We start from the raw sequence: 22,339 nt of genomic DNA on the forward strand, positions 1-22,339 counted from the left end.
TTTGTTTTCCGAGCAAGTTTTATTTTATTTTTGAAAAAAGATTTTTAATTGTCACTTCGTGTGTCCCTGTGAATAAAGAATACCGAAAGCACTTAAACGGGCCAAGTACCGTTTGTATGGTGTGTTACAGTGAGCTTTTTTTAAAATACACCATTACAATTTTGAAAAATGGGAGACTCCTTCTTTGGCTGTAGGGAACATTTGTCATCTGGAGCTGATAAAGAATGACATTTTACAGACTTGTTTGTCAAGAAATGGGAAGTGGCAGCTGGTGATAAAGTTAATTATTAATAAAATTGGAAAGTAGGCCTTCGCAGCCACAAGCACCATTATCAATCTAATTTGGAATTGGAAGAAGGAAAAAAAGACTTAACTATACTCCTGGCTGAATCAAGAAGTTGCAACTGCACTATATAGCCTTGATTATATTCCTGGAGATAGCTGATTGTTTAGGTTCTTGATCTAACTACGGTGAGGGAATTTGTTGAATCTAATGGAATTCCGAATTTATAAACTGTTAGATTGGCCCATTGGAAACTGAAAATTAAGAGAACGAGAGTTTTTGCACCTAAAATTCTCACTCTTTTCCTATAGTAACAGTTACTCCAAAGGAGATGGTATAGTAATAGGGTATAAGTCTATCCTTACTTATTGATTAATTTATTGCTCTACTTGGTTTTTGTGTGGAAGAGATCACATGGAGTGACAAGACAAGCTCTAGAGGAAAGAGTGTGACTGTTCCCCATAGAAACTAGACTACCTCATAATTTGATTTTATTGATGATGAGAACAAAATTGGCTCAGTGAGCAAGCAGATTGCAAGCATTAACCACAAATACAGAGCATAATCTGTAGCTATAGTAAAAATAGACAACATCCTTATTTTGAGAAATGTATATATGCACACATACATACACACAAAGTTCAACAGGTACAGAGCAGTAAGCTGCACTATGTCCCAGAGAGCACTGCCATAGTGGTTGGGCCTAAAACCTCTCCTGGCATCTGCTGCTACTGCAGCTGAGCACAAGGCCTGCTCCCAGCATCAACTGCCATGGTAACCAGACTTAGAGTGCTTTACGGTGTCCTCTGGCATGGCAAGTGGGTCCAAAGTGGATCCCTGTAGTTGTGACAGCCACCAATTAAACAGGTAAATGCATTGTTTATTTTTTGAAATCAGGTTTGCAGGCAAATCTGTTTAGAGTCTATGTGTGTGGGGAGGGTCACAACTTGTTATAAGATATACATATGATGTCCTCTCTGCTATCTATGCACCATTTTCTGAGCAAAAGGCTTCTGGTTCTAACTGAGTGTGGGGAGAAATACCTAACATGTTAGTATCCGAAATGATTGGTTATTTTTGTGTTGATCATCAATCAGCCTTTTCATTGCTGTGCTCCACTACTGCATTAAGAAGGAGAGAGATGTGTCATCAAAAAGATAGAAAAAATGTTTGGTATATTTTAAAAATAATTAGAGACAACTGAGTGTCCCATGTTTAGCAGTTGCTTTCCCTGTCTTCAGTCACACAAGGATGCTTTACAATAGAGTCTGATGTTTTGCTGCAAGAGACACACAGGACAGCATTTTGTCTTACTTTCCAAATGGACCATCTTCATTTAGTTCTTCCTCAGGAGAAGCTTCTCTTAAAGGAGCTCTTTCGTTGTTTCCCTGCAGTGTCTTAATTGAGCCTTTGAGCTTCATTAAAAGCAGATGTACATATAGTCTCCAATAGGACATATATTTCTGAACTGAATCTGCATTTGAATACCTTTTTTTGCTTCCCACCAGCACCTTCTAAAAAAAAAAAAGCCTGTTTAAGAAGAAAAGAGAATATATTTGCAAGTTTAATTTCCCCTGAGAGTAGTAGGCTTTTCAGAGCAACTTTGATATGTTTTTCTTTTCTTTTTTGTGTAACCTGTGGTTTAATTCTTATTCACATTTTGCATTCATATTTGCATGATAAAAAACTGCCATGTCTTTTTAAAAGTTCTCTCTTGGAAGTCTGAATTGTTCCTGAAGATTCCAAAGAGCAAAGGAAGAATAAAATAAATCTCCAAAATTAGCATAATCTTCTAACATCGACCACTTTAAGGGATCCTACTGTTGTCTTTTGGAAAGTGCATGAATAAATAGTGCTTGAGCGCTTTCAAGGCAATGTTTCCTTTTTTAACAGAATTTGAATCGCCTGTGTATTAAATGTTTGGTCTTCTGTGGTAGTTCTTCTCCTGAGGAAGAACTAAAAAACTTTTCCCATCAGACAGACAGACAGAGGGTTGCTGGACATTTTGACTAGGGATGAAAATTTAGACTTGTAGGCAAGCATAAGAGGGAAAATCTTTACAAAAGACACAGAGCTATCACTGTTTCACTTTCCTGAATTTTGGAGCAGGGAAACACATAGTATGGAACTGTCACATCACATGTTCTCTACAGTGGATATTACAAGGAAGAGGAAGAAAAAGGACATGAGCTTTCCCGTTTAGTATGGCTTTTTGGATTCTTCCTTTGGCTTTGAATCCTGATTTCTAATTTGTTTGGTTATTGCACCTTCAGACCTGAATATGCTTCGCACCGTTTTTCATGAGTGTAAATATGAATACTGCTGTATAACCAACTGACCATAACCCTCTGTTGGTAGTATTTAAATAAATGTCTGCAGAACATAACTGTTAGTTATGTTCCTTCTGATCATGTTCCTTTGGGATCTAACCCGTAATCTTTGATTAATTTCATATCATGTTAGTTGATTGGTAGCATAAATCCATTGTGCTGCCAAGGTCAGACAGATGCTATCATTCTTAGCAGTATCCTTTTCACATTGCTGAAATAGTGTGCACTACTCTTTGTCTGGCTGATTTGTCCGGATGCTTATTTTAATTTGACATTCATGTTGCTCAGTGGGTTGGATCCAGACTAAATTTTCCACCAGTCGTAGACATTTCTATCAGCAGAAAAGAACTTTCCTTCATCTCAACCTCCTGGTGAGTACTGAAATTCTTCAGGAATTTCAACTGATCTCCAGACTACAGTGATTGGTTCCCTTGGAGGAAATGGCATCTTTGGACAATATACTCTATGGCATCATATTCCCACTATGTATTGTCCCCTTCCCAAATTCCACCTTCTCCGGAAGCTGCTTCCAAATCTGAAAGAATTTTGCAATGTCAGTCCTCCTCCTGCTGCAGCCCACTGATTTCCCTGAAAAGGTGCTTTTCTAGGACAGGGGCCTGTCATAGATGAGAATCAGTGGTATTAAGAAATGAATGGAAATATCTTCCCCAATACTGGAAAATTTGGTCTAGATCAATCCATGTATTTCCATAATGGTTTTATGCAATATTTATACATGAGAATTGTCAAAATATATCTTAAAATCAAGGTAACTATTACTTTTAATTACTCATTTATGCTTAAGAAGCTTTGATTCTTCACAATTAGTGAACAAAATTTGAGTCCAGACCCCAGAGCCATAGCAAGGGGTAACTGCCCCCGGGGCACTGCGCCCCTGCCACATCCCGGCCATTTGGTGTTGCAGAAGAACTTCTGTGAGAGGAGGGGAGGGAGGGGTGGCATGCAAGGGAGGGGAGGGAGGGAGGGGTGGCATGCAAGGGAGGGGAGGGGGCCTGACATCTGGACATGGCCCACCCACCCTAGCGGAGGGAGGGGTGGCATGCAAGGGGGGGAGGGGTGGCATGCAAGGGGGGGAGGGAGTAATTAATAATTGAAGAACTAGAGCTGTACAAAAATAACAAATTATTTTTTAGGAGGTTGTAGATATCCTCTGTTCAGAGACCAGGTAAGAAAAATTGGAATTCCATGTCCTGCCGTCTTAAAGGAGCAGCAGTGGTGTAACGGTTAAGAGCAGATGCACTCTAATCTGGAGAACCGGATTTGATTCCCCACTTTGCCACTTAAGCTGTGGAGGCTTTTCTGGGGAACTAAGCCTGTGTACTCTAACAGATGCCAACTGGGTGACCATGGGCTAGTCACAACTCTACAGAGCTCTCTCAGCCCCACCCACCTCATAGGGGTGTTTGTTGTGGGGGGGAAGGGAAAGGTGTTTGTAGGACCCTTTAAGTCTACTACAGGAGGGAAAGGGGGGTATAAATCCTAATTCTTCTTTTCCTTCTTAATTGACTCCCTTAGAGAACTGTCAGTGTTGAGGTTTTCCAAGTTGCAGATCCTGAACAAATTCACTAAGGCACTATGACAAGTTACAGCTCAGAACTTCATGGCTCCCATGGCAGTTGTGAGACTTTCCCAGTATGTTACCAAATCCACATCAGTTAGAAAATAATTTACTAGATTCAGCTGATGGGTATAGGAAAGCATGTGCACGCACACACAACTACACTGTAGCAACATTTTCATTAATTTACATGGAAGAAGTTTGACACAGAACATGATAAAGGCACCCAGCATGACCTTTTTGTACATTAGTGAGATAGTGGAGGGATAATTGGAAATGAGCTGATATTATGTCCCTATCCCAATCTATATTCTTCACTCAGTCTTAATTAAAACTGGTTGTGTATTCAATTAACTTGATTACTTTATGAGTTTGACTTCAGCAATTATATATGCCATTTCCAACTGTTCATGTAAAGCGATTTTGAACTAGAACTGAAGCTAACTGGGCATTCTATGTTCTCTTTTGTGTCCCTGGAAATATTTGTTTGAATTACCTTTGGAACTTTTCAGAAATAATAACTTCTTTTTCTTTGGCTACCTTCCTATCAACTTATGAGACCATGTTGCATAACATGGTCACAGCTGGTAGTCTAAGCTCAGTCACTTGATCTACTGGCCATTTTGTCTAGCTTGTTCTGCCTTTTTCCACAGTTTTTGAACTTCTAAGGTACTTAGGTCGCTTCATCATACTAAGGTCACATTATGGGGGTGGGGAGAAAGAGTCACTGGAAAATATAATAATGCTAGGAAAAGTTGAAGGCAATAGGAAAAGAGGAAGAACCAGCATGAGATGGAATGACTCTATAAAGGAAGCCACAGCCTTCAGTTTGCAAGACCTGAGCAAAGCTATTAACAATAGGATGTTGATTGATAGAATCACCATGAGTTGGATTGACTTGATGATACTTAACACACACACACACAGGGTTGAAGAAGATGGTTTTCAGTTCTTAGATGTATTCCTGGTAGAATAACTCAACCACATTTTATATGTTTTCAGTGCATATGTGACAGATTTCAGGACTTTGCCAATGTGTAACTAAGGAGAGCCCACCTGAATATAACGTTAACTATAGAAGCATAAGGAAGAAATAGAGATGGTTTCTGATTAACTGGCACTCTTTCCTCCAGCCAATCAGTGAGTGGTTATTTTGAACGGAAAAAAACAGTTAGAGAAGAATTTGGAGAGACAGAGATTGAGTGAACAACTCTGAACTCTTAACTGATAGCTTTCCTTTCTGAGGGAATTGTCAGACAGATGTGACTGGTCTGATATGTGTTCCCTGGCAGCTGTTTAAACAGACACAGATAGGGATATTGTTTATCTTTGGGAAAGATATGCTGAAAGAGAGAGGCAGTGAGGCTTCTAATTCAGTCAGTACCCAAAGAAGGAAGGGATTCTTCTAAAGGTCCAAAGGGAAAATTCTGATAATAATCTATGTGAATAGGGAATAATCTTCTGGTAGATTATCCTTAGCCTGGTGTTAGGTCAAACTACTAGAGATTTTTCCTCAGGGTAAAAGCATTCACTCAATCTTTCTACAGATGATAGAGTTATGATAATTCTGGCATCTGGAGATGCACAGACCTATATAAAATTATAAATTCCTAACAATAACTGCCAGCATTTGAAAGTTTTCTGTAAAGTTACTTGTAACTTGCCATTTTGCCAGGGACTGAGAGACATGTCCAACTCTTAAAGTAGTGTTTAAACTGAAACAGCAACATCCCACTGTAAATAACTGCCTGATATTGAAACTTACTTGTTTTCTCTTTGTGACAACACCAAACAACTTAGTTTTAATAAATTTTCTAGTTCCTTTTTTTAAATTGTTCAAAAGTCTCTGGTGCCAAATCACTTCTGCCAAGGAATAGTGTGTAGAAATAAAGTGATGTTCTGCAGTTTGCTGGGAAAGTCCTTGGGACTGAGAAGAAGAAGCCCAATTTATTGAATAAATTTATTTTAATTAAAGGGTGGGACAAGATTTGTATACCTATATAACATCACTCACATGCTATGCTAAAAAAGAAAGAGCTACTCAGTTTCTGTGGGAACAGACTGATTGCCTTTTGAAGAGAAAAATTCCTCAATGTATCAGAAAGCATAGGGTCTTTGCAGCATACAATGATCATGTGTAGTTTAGAGGTCTACTATCATCCTGTGCTCTGCTGTCAACGTGTGCACATTCACTGGAAGTTCAGAGTCTCTTGATCCACCTCCTCTCCATGCCAGCCTTCTTAGGCTATAAGCCTCCAAAAGGCTGAGAAATTAGTAAGTATGTGATGAGTTGGATCCTACTTATTGGAAATAAGATATATGGTGCACCCCTGGCCCCTCCAGTCAGGCCTCAAAAGTAATGGTCAAGTGGGTAAATGGTCCCTCCTTCTAGATGGGGATGCTTTCGTTCCTGTGGGTAACAAGAGACTTTTATCACCAATCTCCATATGATCTTGAGGCCACTGGGGTTGTAAAACCAGCTTATGTATGTGTTATTTCTCAATGAATCCAGTTTGGGAATCCAGTTTCCCAAAACCCTGGAAAAAAAGTTGTAGTGCTTACATTTGTAGGGTTGAATCCAACCAGCTTTTCTGTGCTGAAAAAAGGGAGGTGTGGGGGACACTAAAAAGGCAGTGCCAAGAATCATAGGACCTGTGTGGACAAAAGCTACATGGGAAGGGGGAGATGGAAAGGATGGAAATTAGGTGAGACTGAATGGACAAACAGGCTGGATCATTCATATACTCTTCCAATGAAAATGGAACCTATCTTCACGATTATATTACACCCCCCCCCACACACACACACATTCACTGTACATATTTGCAACATATATGGTCTCCTTGAGATGAAGGGGGAAAGATGTCTGGGGAGGCTATTTTTAAAGCTGGCAGTTCTTCCAGACCGTTCTTAATTTGACATTTGCAATTGTCGTTTAATTCTTTACAATGCATACTCACTGCCCATTTTCTAGTACTAAAGCTAAGATAAATACTTACATAATATTAAAGCAAGTATTTTGAAAAGCCAATGTAAAAAATCCAGTGACAGCAGCTTAAGGTTGTCCATGGTAACCTGCCATTATCTCTCCATAACTGACAGCATCTTACACTATATTAGACAGGTTACCTAGAGTGAAACAAATTGACACTTGTAAATGGAGGTTTGTGTCTAGTGCTTCAGTTTTCCAAGTGAAGGAACATTTTCTTCTACTTACAAGAGCCAGGGTGTACATTATCATGTAAAGGATTTGGGTATCTTTTGCAGCCCAATCCTTGAGAATGACTGGAAATGAGCTTCTGAAATTGCTTTTCCAGATCTTCAGTCACCACCTGGAGGTTGGCAAACATATCCAAGAGTGATAATATTGGAGAAATATATTTAAGTATAGGGGTGACTGCAGTAGTAGCAGCAGCAACCTATGACATAAACCTAAAATAAGCAAACAAACAAACCAAAATATCACTATCCCTTTAAGGCCGTGTTTTTCTTAGTTATACTGCCATTTCTCAGCAGATCAAGTGAAAGTAACAACTCTGCAAATGTAGGCTGACCTTATATATAACAGCCTGGAATAAATTTTTGCAGAAGTGAAAGACAGGGTTAGACCTACTTCATTATAATTCAAGCTACAGCAAGAGTTATAGATCCCCAAGGAACTTTGCAGTCAGATGAATTGACAAGATGAATGTAATGTGAGGTATTGGTTAAAAGATACTAACTCATTCCAAAATTATAGCTGCTCCTAAGCTACTGACTGCTTTATGAGAGCAAATTACTTTAAAGTCATTGCTTACAATCTTTTGAACTATAGGAATGTTCTAATCAATCTGTCATTGCACAACAATTGATAAGTTACGACTCATGGAAGTGAATTATTTCCCTATTATTTAAGCTGTTTCTCTAATGAATGTTTATGATGTCATATCCTGCACTCAACATACAATTGCTCCCCCCTCCCCCTTATATCCCTATTTATCTGCATCCAAAACCAATAATGCAATGCATGAGATCTCTCCAGCCAAGGATATTCTGCAGCATCAGCTATGAAAAACTTTTTGCCATCTCAGTTTGCTGAATTTTAGAAATGTTTTTACTTCTTGACTTGTTTTGATTAGCATGATCTGTGATGAAATCAGTTTCTTGCAAGAGACATTTTACTCTGAATTTTAATGTATCTATCTTCTAAAATCCAGTTACAGCTCTCTGAGTGGGAAAGATGCTTGCTGATGCTCCCATCATTAAATTATTTTTTTTGCAATGTTGCTGACACCAATTATGAGTCATTTTGAAAACAGGTTTTTTCCTTCTACAATAGGTGCCCATTTGCTGTTATCTCTGTAGTTATTTGAACACTTGTGGTCTCCTTCACATTGAGCTTACATTCTCTTCAGGTCTGATTCTTGGTTACGTACACATTTACCCCTCTTCGTCAGTTATTCCGCCTTCAGGTCAAAAGGTCAGATGGTTTCTGAAAATGTAACTTTTCCTCTTGCTTTGCAGAGAAAGTGAAGGATATCAGCGTGCATTGAACTTTCTTTGGGTTTTCTCGCTCTTCCCCACCTTCCCTTGCCCACACCACAGTTATTTCTCCCACTCTTGGGCCGCCATTTCAGAAGATTCAGAGGGATTTTTTTCCCCACACTGAAGGGCTATGACTGGAAAACAACAGACCCAGTGAAACTGACAGGAAATTGACATGGTGTAACACTAGATCACAGAAGGCAGGAAAAATGGTGCCAGGCAACTTCCCCCAATGAAGGTTGCGTAGAAACAACAAGAAAGTGGGGGGTGGGCAAAAAGTGGATTAGTTTGGCTAGGGACACTTCTCAGGGAGAGAATCCCTGTGTAAACAAAAGACTGCAGGAAAAACTCACAGTGAAGCAAATAGCTGCAGAGTAAGTAGTGCATGCATAAATGACCTGTCTCACACAGCTACTGTCCATGTATTGTTTTAGAGCTTAAATTTAATAGGCCTTCAGTGCAAATTTGATGCATCAGTTCTATGTACTTCAGCATAAACAAAACCATTTGTACTATTGTACCCCAACCAAACCCAACTATACCCCTATCCTAAATTAACTTTTCCACTAAGACTGCTGGTCAGGGATTCAAGACAATAAAGGACAGCACTTTTTTTGCTTTCAAGCAATTATGAAATTGCCTCAAAAAGAATATATTCAAGGTATTATAGTTTTCAAGGTAAGATTTATCATAAACCTATCAACTTTACAACAGTATATATAACTGAATCATAACTGCTGCAAACACAGCAAAAATTGCAGAGACAGATCTTCAGTTCCCTTCACGTAGGTATAGATTTTTTATGGGGTGGGTTCGGTGACTAAGGGCTTTCCGGCTGTTCCATTGCATGCGTTGTTTCAAGCAAGCCGGGCATGTAATGAGAGGGGCTTGAATCCGAGAACCCCCCTTACCTATGTCCCTGCTTCAGAATGGGAAATGTGAACAATGGCAAGTCCTAACAAATAGTGCCCTGTATTACAAAGTCCAAAATTCAAAGAGCAGAACTTCCTCTTTCCTGTTTGCTCTTCAATGGCTCCTCCTCCTCTTGCTGCCCTTGATGTTTTATTTCTCTAGTTTGGGTCCACAGAGAAATCATCTGTTCACCCAGTCAGGTTCTAGGCCTTTTCTCTTTCAAGATAAAATAACAAGGATATATGCTTTGTATACTGTCCAGGTCTTTACTGGTACATTATCAGCCCAATCATCTGTATGCTTGTACCACAGCAGCTAAGGCTTTTACTGCATTAGTATTGTGCTCTGCTTTCTGCATTTTTGTGGTATATCTTTCTTTAGTTTATTGTTTGCATTTTTTTCTAATTCTGTAATCCAAGTACTATTGCATTGTTCGCTGCACATTTTATGCTATTGGACTGCACCAGTTTTAATATTTTGTTTCAAGCCATCTTGAAACTTGGTGAGAAAGCATGATATGATATGAACAAATAAATAAATAATGCTACAGCAGCTATGGGGTTGTTTCACGCTTCATGTTTATGCTGTGAGGCACAGGTTTTGTTTGTCCAACAAGTTGTACCTCTAAGCATGCAGGAGTTTGTCACATTTTATAAGTTCTCAAAATGGAGTTCTCTTTCTAGTAGTGCTGGACATAAAGAGAAGTCACAGCAAAAGATGAATGATTGGCTGTGATATCACTCATTACAAGAAGATTAAAGGAAAACTTGGATCCATTGCTTAAAAAAATGTATGATCTGTTTTATCCTGGAAGCATACATGTGATGCCCTCTGGCTATTATAATTTACAGAGACAACAGTTCTCCTTGGAAATCCTTGTTTTCTGAAGTGTAAACTATTATACTAAGACAGGAGTATATTCTGGGAAGCTTTCCAGGTACTCAGCTTGCTACATCTATGTTTTGAGGTCTGAAAGTAAAAGCATATGAAAAACTTGAAAAGGGATAGTAACTAAGCCATTTTCTGGTCTTCCAAAAGCCGTATATACTCAAGATAAGTCGACTTTTTCAGCACATTTTTGTGCCGAAAAAGCCCTCCTCGACTTATATGCGAGCTACCCACCCCCACCCCGCCACTGCTGCTGCTCGTCGTCCCCCTCCCACCTACTCACTCTACCCATTTTTTTCCTTTCCCTTATTGTGACTCTGAGGCTTAGCTTCAGGGAAGCTGCCTCTATAATTTTCCAAAAAGGGCAATGCTCCAAAGATTGCTAAAGCAGGCAAATACTCTGTCTGGCATTTCCTTACTCACAAGCAAGGAAACGCCAGAGCAGCCAAGGGCTGGGGCTGCTGTGGGGATCCAAGAGGCGGCCGGGGTGGGGTGGGGGTAGCTTTTCCCAGTATATATCACTTAGACAGTAGTTGTTTATATACCTTGGATTTGGGTCCATTTTTATAAAATTCATTTTGTCTCTACTAGTTGTGCTAATTATTTCCTACTAGACTTTAACCATTTCTCCCTCTTCCATTAAATGGTAGAATGGAAGAAAAGAACCTTTTACTGAAGCTTTTCCTCTTTTTGCCATCAAGTCACAGTTGATTTATTTTTAGGATTTTTAAGGCAAGAGCCATTTGAGGGTGGTTTGCCATTGCCTACCTCTGCATCAAAACTCTGATATTTCATAAGAGTCTCCTTTCCAAATACTAGCCATAGCTGACCCAGCTTAACTTCTGATATCTGCAAGATCAGGCTAGCCTGTGGTTAGTTATTCTACTTGAAAATCATGTATGTTGCCATAGACTTCAGTCAAATAGTTTAAGAGCTTAAAGCAATACATTTCATGTCTTGGTGACTTAAATCATAAATTGTTCTTCTTGCTAGCTAAAAGGCTAAAATTAATCTCAGTCATTAGCTAATATGTATAGCAAATTAAGTGACATTAGGAGTTCAAAACTGCTGATACTACTGGTGTGGCATTTGGTTGTATAGTGATTCCAAAGTAATTCCAAAGTAATTCCAAAGATTAGTTTCTTTTGACATTATTTATATGGTCAATATGTTATACTTTGCATAAAATATTATACATTTTGTCTTTTTATTTGTTCAGGGTAGAAAATACATTCATATTTTACTGCATGTTTACACTTCTGTTCATAACAATACTGCACATCCAAATATATATCTGCCACTAATCAAATAGTGGTTACATTTTATGGTACTTTAAAATGTCTCTATCGTATCATATTGGCATAAAATTTACTTTAAGATTTGCCATTTTACAATTCAGTCCTCAGCCTATTCATTCAAACATATATTGTGTTAACATCAATATTGCTTACTGCCAAAGTAGTGTCAATATGATTTATTTCTCTTGAGGAGATTCAAATTAATTTCTCATTAGAGTAGGTAAATTACTGAAAAATGATCAGATTTATGTGTGATTTGTTAGAGATGTTTATAAGTTTGTTATACTGGCCATTTGTATGTTTTACTACTTCCTGTAAGGTTGTGGGTTGATGTGTGTGTTTCTGTTCAGCCAGTCTGGCCTTGGAACATTCCTCGGGCTGGGCTCTTTGCCCAGAATGGCCGTGTTAGTTAACCTTGCTGTCTGCGCTTATCATATACGTTTGAAGCTTGCCTTTTTCTGTCGTGGGAATTCTAGCTGGGAGTTCGGGGAGGAGCCGTTTTGCCCGTAAAAGAGGCAACCTGTTTTGGGAAAGCTCAGAATCTGCATTCCGTGTATTGTGACTCCTGAAGTTTATGAAATAAAGAACTATTCAAAGTTACTTGATTTCTGGTCCTTCGAGGTTCCTTACACTTCCTCTATTGGGAGGTTCTATTAGAAGGTATTCTTCTATCTTCTATCTTCTCCTTTACTTTTAGAGCTTATTGTTGTATTCGCCATCTGGGTTAATAGTTTTAAATTAAATTATGGTTTTAATGGTATGGTTATTGTATTTTATCCTGTTTGTCTATTGTTGTGAACTGCCCTGAGCGTGCAAAGGAAGGAGTGCTATAAAAATCCAATAATATTAAATAAACAAACAAATGAACGAACGAACGAACGAACAAATAAATAAACAAATAAAATACTGACAAGAATAGTTAACAAGGATTTGGGCTTAATTCTTTGTCCATGTGTCATTTTAATCATCTTCACCCCATTAAATACTGAATAGTATAAAGAGAAATATCTATGCCGTAACAGAAAGAATACTCTCATGCTTTTGAACAATATTTTGATTAGCTTTAAGAAGAGGAGCTTCAAGCCTTTTTTTGAGCAAAAGAATTACCAGAAGAAGGAATATATATGCCATTGGATTCATCCATAAGAGTGAATATTTTGGTTTTGCAGTGCTTCCATTTCCTAAATGAAGTTTTTCACTATAGTCTTAGGATAATATTCATAAATACCGTGCCAATGGTTATATGTGGGAGGCTGATATTCTTGGTAGCTGTTGATCACAACAGGCATATTTATTGATATATTTACATTATTTATAGTCTCCCTTTCTCACAGGGACCCAAGGCAGATTACACAGTCAGAACAAGTGGGCTACTTACTCCATATATTATATGTGTGACCATGTTTATTTCAAGGCAGCCATCATGACACTAATTTCCTTCCTTCCTTCCTTCCTTCCTTCCTTCCTTCCTTCCTTCCTTCCTTCCTTCCTTCCTTCCTTCCTTCCTTCCTTCCTTCCTTCCTTCCTTCCTTTCACAATACTAGGATAGGTTCTTCCCACAATATGCTCCAATAGGGAAGCGCTTAAGAGGCGAATGATTGTGTCCACTTTTATCCCAAACCAGAATGCAAATATTTCACACTGTTGGTTTTCGAATTGTGAATATGTTGGCGTCTTACTCATGAATACAGTGCAGATTTATCTGTGCTATAGAACTATATTGGAAACTGCAGAAAAATCAGTATTTCTGGTGTATGATCATTTCAAACAGGACATAAAACTTTTAGGGCCTTCCCAATGCATACATTTTTGCACAAAGTGCAGCTCCCATTCATTGATCCAAATGTCATCTTGAGGGTGTTCTCAGGGATAGCATATCTTTCCCCAGCTCAGCATGTTGTAACTGTGATAACAGCACCAGATGGTACATGCATTGCTACTGCAATGTTGGCACATTCTTGATTTCTCACCCCCACTGTATTTATGTTTCTACTAGGCTGTCTAGATAGTGCCAGAGAATAGTTTCATATGTTCTGAGCGTCCAGCTCTTCTGAACTAATGGCTGTGTGAGGAAGGCATTACAGTACACTATTAAGTGATGAGAATCTAATGACCCAATCTATCATTTTAATGGGGAATGAGGCTATCTGATCCGAACATTTTGCTTTTGAATGATTAATTTGTATCCAAGGGATTTATTCTAGTAGTTCATTACTATCATCATCATCATGCTGTGTCATACTCCTGAAACTGCTAGGCACCAAGGTCAAAATAACATAAACAAGAAAGGGAAGAAAATAAGACATTGCAATACACAAGTATACAAAAATACAGAACTACTTGAGTGAGAAGAGGCAAATGTTTAAGGAGAAAAAACCCAAGGGAAAGGGTTTTATAAGAAACATATTCAAAGTATTGGCAAGTAGAGTATTTATTGTGTATGGAGAAGCCAATTTAACGGGAGAAGAAAATTTTACAAATCTGTCTCTATTTTAGAGATAATAATGTCATTGTTATCATTGTATGTTGTGTTTCTTTCTCTTAGTGATGGAAAACAGATTGGCCTCATGTGTTTCTTCTAGGGATGAGGAAAATACCCCTGGCTTTTGTATGAATTGGGATCAGCAAACCAAATTATTACTCTCTCCCTCCAGAAAATTCCACACTTTCCTCTGAGCACAGTTCCAAATTCCACATTTTATCCTGACATCATTGGGAGCATGGCAGGGTGCAAACACCTTCTTCCAATATCTTGGGAACTCCTTGTTCCTCTCATAGTCCCTTAGCATTCCCTATTCTACTATTTCTGTTACTTTCCTGTATGCCTGCTGATGTTCCGCTGGAGGTTTGATTTATATTTTTCTTTCGAATTTTTTTTGAAACACTACCAACAAGCTAGTAATAATAACTATTTCTCAGGGATCCTAACTTGTTGGTAGTGTTTCAAGTGCCAGGGAGGGAAGGTACACCCAGCCTGGAAAACATAGTGTTTCTTGTAAGTAGGATAGAGATTCTAACAAAATATTTAATCCCCTTTTCCCTTTGTTTACTAGGAAACTGACCTCATGACCTTTAACATCTCAATGCATCGATCCTGGTGGCGAGAGCATGGGCCAGGCTGCATGCGAAGAGTGGTGCGTCCTTCAGCTCCTGGGATTTTAGATGATTTTTCCTATGTCTCTGTGACAGGCTGCATCATTGACTTCCAGTATCTAGAGGTCATTCACAGTGCCATCCAAATATTACTCTCCGTAAGTGTTCATTCTCCACTGAAACCAGATAATGTAATTCTTGTGCTGCCTTGTAAAAGTTAACACATTTTTTCAGTTCCTTGTTTATTGCTTTACTTTTAGTCAACGTGGGTATTGTTATTAACTCAAGGCCAAAAGCCACCACCACCTCAAATTTGGTTCTATGAAATAGCATTAAATATATCAGCAAGGGATACATGTTTTGAAAATGTTGTTGATCAAAGCTTAGGGCTTTTCCTCATTCTCTTTTTCTTTGTCTCCAGGTTCCTGTTTTGTCAGATTTTTTAAAAGTCCTCACATGTGTTTCTCCCTTTAATGGTTGATTCAGTATCACATCAAAATCTGCTGCTTAAATCAGCAGGGAAATAAGCTAGATTTAATCCTCTGCTATATTGAATCAATCACTAGAGAGAGTAAAATGCATATAGAACTTTTAAAAAACACTGAAGAAACAGAAACATTGAGGCAAGGAAAAAGAGAATTTGGAATTACACCGCCACAAGTAATGATTAATTTTGTTGGTTGGCAAGATATATACAGGTTGTATGATCTGTATGAATTTTCTGCACATAGAAAACTTTCATACCATAGGCATCTGCATCTACCCTGTGATGATATCTAGGCTTGAACACCAATGAAAAATATTGGTAAATTTCAGGTTCAGTTTTTTAAATCAGGAATTATCAGTAAAGCCAAATAAAGCCAACATATATTCACTTTATGCTGTTATTATTGTCAATATTCAGATTTAAAAATCCTGAACCTGAAAATTTTCAGTTATTCCTCTGCTTCAGTATTTTTCAAAACTTCATGCGCTTGGGAAATGATGTGGAGAGAGGAAGAACTGCCCCCAGCAGTCCACTCCAAACCTTGGTGTGCTTGGAAAGCATTGGAGGAGAAAGATTCTCTCTGATCTCTCCCTGCCCATGTTCTTCCAGCCCCATAGGGATGGAAAGGCATGGAAGAGATGTGGATCTTGCATGTCAGGCTGAGTTAGCTCAGCCCAGCATGCAAGATCTGACAGATCTCTGCCCCTCCATGCACTTCCAGCCCAGTTTCAGGCTGATGGAAAGATTCTCTCTGATATTCCTCCTATGCTGTTCCAGTTCCATGGGGCTGGAAGGGCACGGGAGAGGTGTGGATCTTGCGTGTCAGGTAACTCAGCCCAGCATGCAATATGTGACAGATCTATGTATCCCCACCATGCCCTTCTAGCCCCACAAGGCTGGAAGGGAATGAGAGAAGCTTGGATCTTTCATGTTAGGCTGAGCTAGCTCAGCCCAGCACACAAGATCTGACAGATCTCCGTCCCGCCCCCATGCCTGTTCTCCTCAACCTGACACACAGGGTGTAACCCTCCCTCATCTGCTGGTTTCTCAAAGGAGGGAGAGAAAGCCAAAAAAGCCAAATGTTATTCAGCTTTTTCGGCCTCAGGTGTATTCAGCTTTTTTGTCACTAAAAGCTGTATCAGTTTTTTTTTTCTCTGATTCAGGTTTACCAAATCACGAAGTCTAATAATAAATCCCAGACATATGTTTGGTATTTGTGAGCAACAGAACCACTTCTTTCAGTTTTCACTGACAAAGAAATAATAGGCACAAGAATGGTAAAGACAATTCAGTAGTTGCCTCAGTCAAATTAAAATTATTTTCCAGGGCAGACACTTCAAAACTTCATTGGAAACTGGATTTCCCGATGTAAAGTCATCCTATGTTACAAGAATCTAAGAAAGGAGAACCTGTTTGAAAAATTAGGACAGTCTGTCTGTGTGTTGGGGGTGGGGGGTTGAATCTGAGAAAGGGGAACCCATTTGCAAAGACGGAGAACACTATCTCTGTAGGGGTGGAAATCTGCAAGTAAGCTTTTTTCATTGAATAATTAGGCTAGGTTTTCATTATATGTGTTAAATGGCAGGGCAAAGTGGGAAGAAAAGGTAGGAGGGGTTGGCTCCCCAGAGTGCACTGTTAATCGACAGTTTCCTAGACGTTGTTGTATTTGTTCATTCAACCAGCTTTACTGCTAGTATATGTCATAATGTGGGTTACAAACTACTGTGTTATATTTTTATATATTATATTCATAAGCAGCAATATAGAAGGCACAATGTTGGCATTTAGCAACCGATATATTAGGTGAAGCTAAATTTCCACACATTTCTGTTAATTAAGTAGCAAATTCATGAATATATTTAAGTATGTTCAAGTGGATCATGTTTCTCTTATTAGCCTAAAACACATCTGTATAATTAAGATTCTGTTAAATACTCTGTTGGGTAAAACATCTTCCCTAAAATGATATTTCAACCATAAAATGTCATTGAACTAAAGCCAGACACTGGCCTGTTCCACACGGGCCATTTTTTCATGGACTGACTGTCAAGGACGGACAGAAGACAGGGTGCAGCTGACAGATATTTACTGCAGGTTAAATACAGGCAAGAAATGTCCTTAAGGCACCAGACAAGGCACTGGTTAGAGTTCAGTCTAACAACCAGTAAGCAAGCTGACTAGTCCACCAGGTCATCAAAATCCAAAGAGCAGGTCCAGGGGGCAAAGTCCAAGGGTTGTTACCAGAAATCCATGGAGCAATCCACGGAGTCGAAGCAGAGTAGCCATCAAAGTGACGAATTGCCTTCTGCAAAAACGCACCGCTGTGAGCTGTCTTTTATCAGCGTGAGGGTGGAAATTCTGGAGGAGTGTTGCTTCAGGGAGCTGGTCCTGCTTGTAACTTACAAATGACAAGCAGCCAGTCAAGCTGATCATCTGTGCTAAGCTAATTCAAGGAGTAACCGTTGGCGACGCTGCTGTAAAGGGGTGGGTGAACTGGGAGGACTGTTTGCTTGGGGTGCTGAGGGCGGACTCTGAGAAAGTCCTGACTCCGAGGGCCCTGCAGAGGACTCTGTCTCAACAGCTGGTTCATCCTCTTCTGATGAACAGCTGCTCTCATGGCTCCACTCCTGAAACAGTCCTTCGCTGCCAGTGGGGGGATTAACAGGGTGTGTGGTAGGCTGCCTTTGTCTTCACTTTCTGATACAGAGGGAGAACCGATCATGACACCTTTAGACCAGCATGGGGCCAGTAAAAATGCTATTGTGGGAGAGAAGATTTCACAGCTGCAGCAGCAGTGTTTTTCCCCCACAGCGGTGTTTTCTCGACTCACTCATTGAGTTTTTTTGAAAACACCGGCTTCCATCCGGTGCCGAGTGAATGGCATCATGTGGAAGCTGGCATTTTCCCTGCACTGATCCCAGTCCCCTTTTACCTCCTGCTGACTCTGGTCGCTCTGTGGAGGCCATGGGACATGCCTCCTGGCCTCCGACCCCAGAGGCATTGCTATGACCACGGGACGTGTCCCCTGGCCCCCACAGAGCAATGGAAGCCAGCAGGAGGTAAAAGGGCACTAGGAGTGGCGTGGCCCATCTGGAGGGCGTGCTGCCGGTTCCTGGACCAGCAGGACCTGTCTTGCAAAAGGCCCCAGGTGGTGCAGCGGCATAAACTATGCCGGTGCACCTCCACTCACGTGGCCCACACGGAAAGGGCCATTCACATCTTTAAAAAAACACTTATCTGCTTACAAACTATTTTGTTTTCAGCTAATTCTAAAAATATAATTTTCCTCCTTGTACAGTTGAAATGTAACTTATTTTCATGAAGTTGTAGAAATGTAACAAGCCTTTTTACAATGCAACAAATTTTATTAGTGTAACTAATAATGTTATCATGTTTGCATTTGTACAAGTGAAATAGCAAAGTAGTGAGCTCGCAGTAAATTTTAAAATTAAAATTACTTTTAAAAGAAGCATATAATAATTTGAGGTTACAAGCAAAATCTCACAATTATATTCAGTAGTCTTCAAAGAATGTTAAACAAGTCACTTTATATTCTTGTTATACAATGTCTATGAATCACTTTTGTTATTCCAACACATAGGCCTGTATTAGTAGACTAAGAAGGAGAGAGAAGCAAAAAGTCCCATTCCTAAAAGTCTAAGGGCCAGTGGATAATTGCTATCATAATCATTTGAAATGCTGAAAGAAATAATGCGAAGATTTATGTATTTATTCAAACATTTATACACTGCTTTTCCTTGTGGTTCAAAGTGGTGTATAGTAATAATTTTACAAAATTCCAATTAAAACCCAAATAAAACAAGAAACCCCAATTCTCTCTTTTCCTCCACCCCTTCTTAAAATTTGCCTGCCAGATCCTTTCTTTAGAGCCTGTATTAAGCAGGAATTCTAGCCATGATACCTATCACTGAAACCATTTCATTAGAGTTAAACTGAATGGTGGGAAAGAGGTGGTATAGCAAGCATATGATTCTGCATCCTATTCCTAATTGCTGTATTATAGTGAAGGGAATATTACATCTACATCAATCTACTGTTCAATACAGCTCAAGATAATAGGACAAAATATTTGTTCATTGCATACCATAAATTTCAAACTGCCCATCTGCAACACTGAATCCTAGCAAATTGATATTAAAGAAATAAAAACAACATAGAACCATTAGCATCTTGGCACATTACAAAATACAGGTAAACAGTTTATAATGTACTGTTGCTACTGTTTTAACTGGATTTTAATGATGTTATTCGATTTGTTTGTATACTGTTATTTTGTTTAATTTGTACACCTCTCCGAGCCCTTCGGGAATAGAGCCATCTATCAAATCAAATTATTATTATTATTATTATTATTATTATTATTATTATTATTATTATTATTATTATTATTATTATTATTATTATTATTATTATTAAAAATTTGGCAGAGGAAGACAGGGACAGGTGGTGGAAATGAGTCTAAACAGGGGAATACCATATATAGTTATTCCAGTTAAGGCTTGGTTGCTGTAGTGGAATTAGACAAGACTTCCATGTGGAATGGGCAGCATAGGCTTTGTGCTGAAAGTGTCCTAAAGGTGAGGTGGCATAATACACATACTTCAAGGCAATTCTAGGGTGAAAGAGGACTTTTTGAAAGAGCAGAAGACCTCAGACCACTGAGGTATGACAAAAGAACACCAGAGGTGGTGGGTTAATAGTAAACTGACTACTTTTGCTTTAAACAAGATGAAATATATGGATTCTTTAAAGAAAATAAACATATTTGGGGCATATTTGGATCCAACAAATTTCAATCTGAGTGCTTTAATAAGCACTTACTTGATCTTTGTTTTAAATTGGTTAAGACGGCAGGAAACTTGACATACCGGTATGAAATACAGTGCTCAACACAAAAGTCAGTTACTCAAAATACATTATTAAGAGCAATCCACCATCCAGAGCTATGTAAAGTATCCTCAGTTCATTACCTTTCTGTAACTTTTGTAGCTGAAATTTGGGAGATATTGCCTCATAAATTTCATTGCTCCCATTAATGAAAAGCATACTATTGGCAGGAAGGAAGGCCATCACTAAAAGAACTAAATTATGGGAAAGGCTACTATGTGTAGTTAATAAAGTGCACATATGTCTTTTGAAGTTATTTTAAAGAGAGGTCTGTACCTTAATAGAGGGGTGGTGATTGAGATACTGCAGCTGTAACAGGCAGCAGCAAGTTGGATATAAAAAATAGTGTAGTCTTAAACAGTTACATGTAGGCCTTTTCTACACAAGCTGTTTACATTGTTTTTATCCCAGTAATGAAACTTTTCCTCCATGGAGTTTTCCTCCATTTTTAAAAACATTTTTACTACATTATTTTTTGCAGGAATGTTTCCACATTTTTATGTGTTCCTCATCTTACTTCTTTTCCCTTTGCCTGTTAGTTTTCTTCATTTCTTGTTGAGTGGGGTTTTTTGTTGTTGTTGCTGTTTTGGATGAATCAACAAAGAATCAATTAAACAGATCTACAGAACATCAAAGCAATGGAGCCAGTTGCACCACAGCCAGGGTTTGAAGTTATACCACCCTTTCTAGTGGCGTATCTCCATTTCAGGCTATGGAGGGCTTTGCAGGCAGCTGGGTGATTTCTCTTTGCTGCTGCCTTTCCTTTCTGCCTGAGAGCCACCTGGAAGCAGTGCAGTTTCCCAGTCCACTTTGTAACCCAAAATGGTGAGACGCAGCGACCCTCTTTGGTTGGGGAAATTAGCTACAGAGCACAAGGTCGCTTAGAGTTGCTTGAGGAGCATTGGGTAACTATATATCTATATCTATAGATGGATGGATGGGTGGGTGGGTGGGTAGGTAGGGAGGGAGGGAGGGAGGGAGAGAGAGAGGGGGGGGGAGAGGGAGAGGGATTGCCTATGTATATGGGCTTCTGCTCATTATAAGGAACCAGCAGAGAAAATAAATTTCTTTTTCAATTGTTTTATTGGGAAAGTAACAAATGGAATAAAACAAAATCTCACTCACAATCACTCAGTTACTGGGGTAAAAACACACACATACAAGGTTTCCTAAGATATAATTTAGAGGTGAAAGATAGGTTTTGGATATATAGAGAGAAGGGATGGGATGTCAAAAGATTATATTTACCAGTCTTGTAGTGGATGTCCAGGCAACAGAGGCCTAATGGCTTGGCTCTGGATGATCAGCGTGGTTGGAACAATATTTCTGACCACCATGATGGTGTGATAATATTGAACATTTGACTCGGGTTTGAGACATGCTTTTATAGGGAAAAGCATGTCTTGGGCAAATGAAATCCTTGAACAAAGGATTTTTCCTGCTGTTCCAGGTGAGGTAATGGTTTTGAGTGTCAGACCATTTGACCTGATGGCTGACCCATCTTAATGGGTTTTGCTGGCTGTTGGACAAAACAGGTAACAACCCTTAATGGGTGTTGCAACATATATGGTCACAAGGGGATGAGTCACAGGGAGACTCTTGAGTAGATTAAGAGAGCTAGACAAAAGAGAACTTGGTCTCACCCAGGTGTGCCATTGTTCATATTCAAATGTTATTTCTTGAGTATGTGCCAAGCATGAGGTTGGGGGATGGGATAGTCTTTTAGGCATTCTTGCTCACAAGGTCAGATACAGTCCCAATATGGAGTTTCTGAATTCAAACAGACTCCTTTCAGGGCACTGTCCTGCCAGGACTGACAAAGCAGCATTCCAGGAGAAAGACTCTCTCTCACCCTCCGCACTGCTATAGGTCAGGTTGGCTACAGCTTCACTTTTGTGGATTCAGCTTCCTGTGACTTGTGTGGAAAAGGCCCTAGGGTTGCCAGGATCCCCTGCTCCTGGATCTTGTCTCCCACTGTTCCAGTGACCAGCAAGAACAAATAACAGCCTGCTGTAGGAATTTGTGGAAACTACGTTT

At 39.3% G+C, this 22,339-nt stretch overlaps 1 protein-coding gene across 1 annotated transcript in view; it reads left to right on the top strand.

The window, feature by feature from the left end:
• NKAIN3 (sodium/potassium transporting ATPase interacting 3) overlaps positions 1–22,339 on the top strand; it is a 243,862-nt gene that overhangs the window by 168,224 nt on the left and 53,299 nt on the right. The window contains exon 4 of the mRNA XM_048508266.1: positions 14,868–15,065. Coding sequence (XP_048364223.1) covers positions 14,868–15,065 — 198 coding nt within the window. The remainder of the gene's footprint in view (positions 1–14,867; positions 15,066–22,339) is intronic.

The sequence above is a fragment of the Sphaerodactylus townsendi genome, linkage group LG09 (genome assembly GCF_021028975.2).
Source record: "Sphaerodactylus townsendi isolate TG3544 linkage group LG09, MPM_Stown_v2.3, whole genome shotgun sequence".
Classification (NCBI taxonomy): Eukaryota; Metazoa; Chordata; class Lepidosauria; order Squamata; family Sphaerodactylidae; genus Sphaerodactylus; species Sphaerodactylus townsendi.